The 5,242-nt window shown below is 50.2% G+C and overlaps 1 protein-coding gene across 1 annotated transcript; it reads right to left on the bottom strand.

The window, feature by feature from the left end:
• Positions 1–1,470: 1,470 nt before the first annotated feature.
• On the bottom strand, positions 1,471–4,982 carry LOC124672414 (pentatricopeptide repeat-containing protein At3g62890-like). The gene is made up of 2 exons (XM_047208643.1): positions 2,847–4,982; positions 1,471–1,849 (listed from the first exon to the last, which is right to left on the bottom strand). Exon 1 carries the CDS (start codon positions 4,980–4,982, stop codon positions 3,072–3,074), a length of 1,911 nt encoding a protein of 636 aa, XP_047064599.1. The 3' UTR covers positions 1,471–1,849; positions 2,847–3,071.
• Positions 4,983–5,242: the final 260 nt, after the last annotated feature.

Raw genomic sequence — 5,242 nt, 5'->3', positions numbered from 1 at the left:
AACCACGTTAATGGCGACGCCACGCGTCCCGCGGCCACCGCATGCCGCCGGCCTATATAAAGGGGCCGCGCGTTCTTCTTCCTCATCCACTCCTCCAAAGAAACCCTAGCCGCCACAAAGCTCGAGCGTAGCGCCGCCTAGGTGTTCCTGCGACGCAGCCAAGCCCGCGAGGAAGTCCATGGCCGGTCCTGGTGGCCGGCGAGGCGGTCGAGGCCGCGGCCCTGGGCGCACCCCGTGGCCGGGCAGGGGCCGCCGTGCTACGGCCCCACGCTCGTCGTCGCCTGCGCCCTCCTCGTCCTCGCGAGAGGAGCGCCGCTTCGAGTTCCTCCTCCTCATCGACGACGACCCACTCGCCATCAAGCGGCTAGCCGGACAAGTTCGCCGAGTTCGTCGACGGCGTCGAGCCGGCGCACTTGCAGCCTACGGGAGGCCAGCCGCAACTTCTGCCGCCGGACCGTGGAGGTCCTCGTTCGACGGGCAGGGCAAGATGTACCCGCACACGGGGTGGGACAAGTTCGCCCGTGACCTCGACCTCGAGCCCGGCTGCCGCCTCACCTTCCTCTACGAGGGGGACGGCGAGATGATCGTCAAGGTGTTCGACGACACAGCCTGCCGCGAGCACTACCACACCGACGACTCGGCTCCGACACCGATAGTTAGAACGTTGAGTGTTCTTTCTTTGCAGCCGAATCTGGCTACGGGCCGGACGAAGCCGATAGTCGAGGTTTCCGGATGTTCGCTTCATCGGTAGAACCAACAAGGGCACCATCTCCTCCCGCTGGATTTTCCAGTTTAGGTGACTGGGTGCCCTTGAATGTTCTTTCTTGGCAGCGAACATACGGAAATCAACACAACTGGCTTCTTTTTTAAAAAAAATTATATTTGTGTCAACCATGGTTCAAACTATGTGTTAGTTTGTGTAAACCATGTTCCAAACTATGTGTTAGTTTGTGTAAAATCATGTTTCAAAATGTTATATTTGAAACTATGTTTAAATGGAGAAGAGGGAAAAAAGGAGGGTGCGTCGCCCCGCTGGAGCAGACCCCAGACGCAAACGGACACACCGACAAAAACAGTCATTTTTGCGTCCGCAGCGCGACGTAAATGGACGCTCGCGGACATTAAAATGCATCGCGCTGCTGGAGATGGCCTAAGAGATTGCATCGAATGGGTCCTGCGCCACGAGCCAAGAGTTGAGTGAACCTTACCAACAGACCATCTTGTCAACAGATACTTTATTCTTTGTGTAGAAGCCAATAACCTTTTTACAAGTTTGCGTGCAAAAAGGGGAGATTATCAATTTATCATAGCTAGCGGACATGGATACTCTGACGTGAGAATCCCTGCCGTGCTGGTGTTTGTCAGTGTATCCCAGTACTAACAATAAGAGCAGATAGAGCCTGAAACTGACATAGGATCAGTCACTGTGCACTGCCTTATCAGCTTAAACACCATGTGCAATTGTGCATGGATGAAAATCACTTGATTGCTTCCCTAAACTATATTGTTCAAACCACAAATGAAACAACCTCCTTTAGGCATTTACGTCCCCACTGTACTCTGGATTATCAAGCGATGCCTAAAACATAACTATAGGATATATTGGCATCTTGGGCTTCCCGTATTCGAAAGACCTCTTCTTTGCAGCACTGTCTAACTACAATCTTTTTGTGGATCACCATTAGCCTGCTACAAATTTGATTTTCCCTCCCTTTTTTTGCTCTAACTTTCCCGAGACTTCCTGATATATCCTTGTGTGGATCATCTGTAGAGCTATTACACACTCCATGAGTTCCGCATGCGTAAAATGCCTAACATCACAAGTAAGAATGTCGTTCCATGTCCCATCCTGCAGATAGACAAATGAAATTCCAATAAGAAACTGAACATTCCTAGCAATAATTTTCTGTACATAATGGTCCAGCGTATATACCCCACAATGTGTGGGAACTTTCAACACTGGGTACACCCTTTTTTTAATGGTCCAGCGTATCAAATTCAGTGTAAATCCCTTACTCTACACCGTTCAAACTTACAGCTGAACAAGAACGTTACAAGCAAATTGATGCATGATGTGAACAATGTTTCTAACACACCAATGTGTATATTTATTTCTAAAATCACCAGTATAAATATATTTTGCATTTGTTACAGCATGGTATTGAGTTTATAAGAAATTTTCATGGTTAATGTTGGAAGTTCTTTCATCTATTCAATACATATCATAATAACTGAAAGAATCTCACGCCAAAAGGAGCATGACGAATTGTATTGTTTTAAATTTCATATTTATAAGCATGCTGCTCATTTCTTCCATGCCTCTTCTGAGTTGACCCATCTTTGTCTACAAATACAATACTCGAATTTTACAGGGAAACTCCAGATTTGGCTGGTTTATAATGAAAGAACAATCTCAGAATATAGCAGAAATATTTATATCAGGAAAATTGATAATTATATGGTGCCCTGAAGACCCAATATTACCACCATAGAGCAGAAATACTCTAGTTCGTCTAAAGCACAGTTAAGATCTAATGAAGACCATCTGAGTTGACCCCCTTTTGGGTTATGTTCGATCTCTAGTACAGGCTGTTTGCTATTTGTCTTTCGTAAATAGAAATCTTTTATTAGCATCAAATCACGAAGAGAATGCAGCCCTTTGCCATGCTTTGAGCTGAAGATACCTCTTGCTTAAGAGATGGTTAGAAACTAGAAAGACAAATAGAAGGATAACTGAATGTCAGAATGTGGATTTGTTTTCGGAGAAATTTATTTTTACTATCAGGATAAAATGATTGTAGAGTTAATTGCAACCTGTAGAAAGATAAAAACATAGTACGACTTACCAGCTACAGACTTGAGCGCCAGGAGCTGCGTATGGCACATGAATTGGGATTTGCTTGAAACTAGAACCTCTCTGCCAGCCACCAACTCTTTGACTCCAGCAAAATTATGTGCTAAATTATACGGGTTCAATTAACAGAAAAACCAGTCAGCCAACTAACTACCAATAGTCAAGGCAAGAACATCTCCCTTCTTTCAATTAACAGAAAAACCAGTCAGCCAAGTAACTACCAGTAGTCAAGGCAAGAACACCTTCCTTCTTTCATATGATGGAATCTACTACCATCTCTCACAATAATCTCCCTATTGAAAACCTTTGTCACCATCTTACTGAATTCATGACAATCCCCACACACCTGGAGATTCTTAACAATACGGATTGGGCTGCCAACTTCCGTAACTATGAACCCATAAGCAATTGCCAGCCGCTCACTGTGCACCTTGATTGCATGCACCTTCTCTTCATCTCCAATGTCATGCAATACAGATGACACATCTGGTACATACCCTGCATCTGCTAACCTTCTGTTAATCATGTCAAGCATTTTATATATCCGAACAGAATCCTTGTGATCCATGTCTCCTACTAGAAACTTATGCACGTTTCCTTGTGCCTCCATCAAGCTCCAGCCAGCTAACTTGCTGGTACCCCGACTAGACATCAATTTCCTGACTTCCCTGACTTCATCCCATTTCTTTGCTTTGGCGTATATACTTGCAAGGAGGACATAGTGGCCATCATGAGCTGGCTCCAGTTCAATTAGCTTGTTGCCAACCTCAACCCCCAGGTTCACCAGGCCATGTGTCTTGCAAGCCGAGAGTACAGTGCCCCAGAGAACTGGGTCAGGTGCAATAGGCATCCCTTTTATCAATTCGATGGCTTCTGAAACAAGACCAGCACGGCCCAGAAGATCAACCATGCATCCGTAATGCTCCATTTCTGGCTCAACACTATATTTTTCTGCCATCAACTTGAAGTACCGCCGCCCTTCAGCGACAAGACCAGAACGGCTGCACGCATTCAGCACACCAACAAACGTAATATTTGTTGGGCACAAACCCTCATCGAGAAACCGTTCAAAGAGTTCCACGGCATCCCGTGCAAACCCATGAGCAGCGAGCCCGCAAATCATGGCGTTCCATGCAAAAACGTCCTTGCTCGGCATCGCATCGAAAACTTCCCTGGCCACTGCCACACACCCGCACTTGGAATACATATCCACCAGCGCGGTCCCTACGTTCACACTGACCGGCATCCCTTCTCTACGGACAACCTCGTGCGCAAACCTCCCAAGCTCAAGCAAACCCAGCTGCGCAGACGCCGACAATGCCGTCACGACCGCAGCCTCATTTACCCTCACCCCCTTCTGCACCATATCCTTGAACACCTGCAGCGCCACGTCCAGCTCCCCTTCCTTCACATACCCGCCCATCACCGTGCTCCAAGAAACCCTGTCCCTGACCGGCATTTCATCAAACACCTCCCGTGCTGCCCGGAGCATGCCCGCTCGGACGTAGCCGGCAAGGACCGCGTTCCAAGTCACCACGTCCCGCACGCGCGGCAGCTCGTCGAGCATCAACCGCATCGCCCCCACGTCGCCGCAGACGCCGTAGAAGTGTGTGAGCGCGTTCCGCACGTAGAGATCGCCCGCCGCGCCAGCCTTCACGGCCAGCGCGTGCACGTGGGAGCCCAGGAAGGAGGGGGCTGGGCCGGTGGCGTGACCGGCGTCGAGGTGATCGGAGAGGGAGGCGAGGAGGAAGGTGAAGGAGTGCGGGTTGCGGCGCGGGAGGCCGGGAAAGAGGCGGAGCGGGAGAGGGTGCGGGAGCACGCGGAGGAGGTGGTTGGACGCGAAGGCGGACGAGGAGTTGGAGCGGCGGAACAGGGAGAGCGGGTAGGAGGAGGCGTCCTCGATCGGCGGTGGCGGGTGCGGGAGGCGGGGGAGCGCGGCGAGGAGTTGCGGGAGGAAGCGCGCGGTGGCGAGGCCGAGGACGGCGAGGCGGGCGTGCGCCTGCTGGACGTGGCGGGTGGTGGCGGCGCGCCGCGGCAGGAGCGCGCCGAGGAGCTGCCACGCGTCGGCGTCGCGGCGCGCGTAGAAGGTGGGGGCGCGCCGGGCGGACGGAGGCTGCTCGAACTGCATGGAGACGGCGGCGCCGACCACCGGGTGGCGGGCGAGCGTAGCGATCTTTTTCCGCCGCGGTACCTCAAAGTTTTTGACTTCAGAAGGACAGAGTGCGAGGGCTCATTGGAGTACTGCAATTATTTCTTTTCTTTTGTTGCAAAAATACTTTGAATTAAAAATTGTACACAATCTTTCCGAAAACAATTCGAAACTTCCATCTCCAAACAAGTTGCATTTCTCTATTGGTACTTGTCTCGGAACAAACAAATACCTTCCCA

This window comes from Lolium rigidum, chromosome 7, assembly GCF_022539505.1.
Source record: "Lolium rigidum isolate FL_2022 chromosome 7, APGP_CSIRO_Lrig_0.1, whole genome shotgun sequence".
In the NCBI taxonomy this organism is placed as follows: Eukaryota; Viridiplantae; Streptophyta; class Magnoliopsida; order Poales; family Poaceae; genus Lolium; species Lolium rigidum.
Note: the sequence above shows the minus strand (reverse complement) of the source record. Positions and strands in the feature narration are given on the sequence as shown.

Bases quoted from the DNA above. Each gene is read 5' to 3' on its own strand.
- LOC124672414 (XM_047208643.1), bottom strand. From the start codon at position 4,982: ATGCAGTTCGAGCAGCCTCCGTCCGCCCGGCGCGCCCCCACCTTCTAC.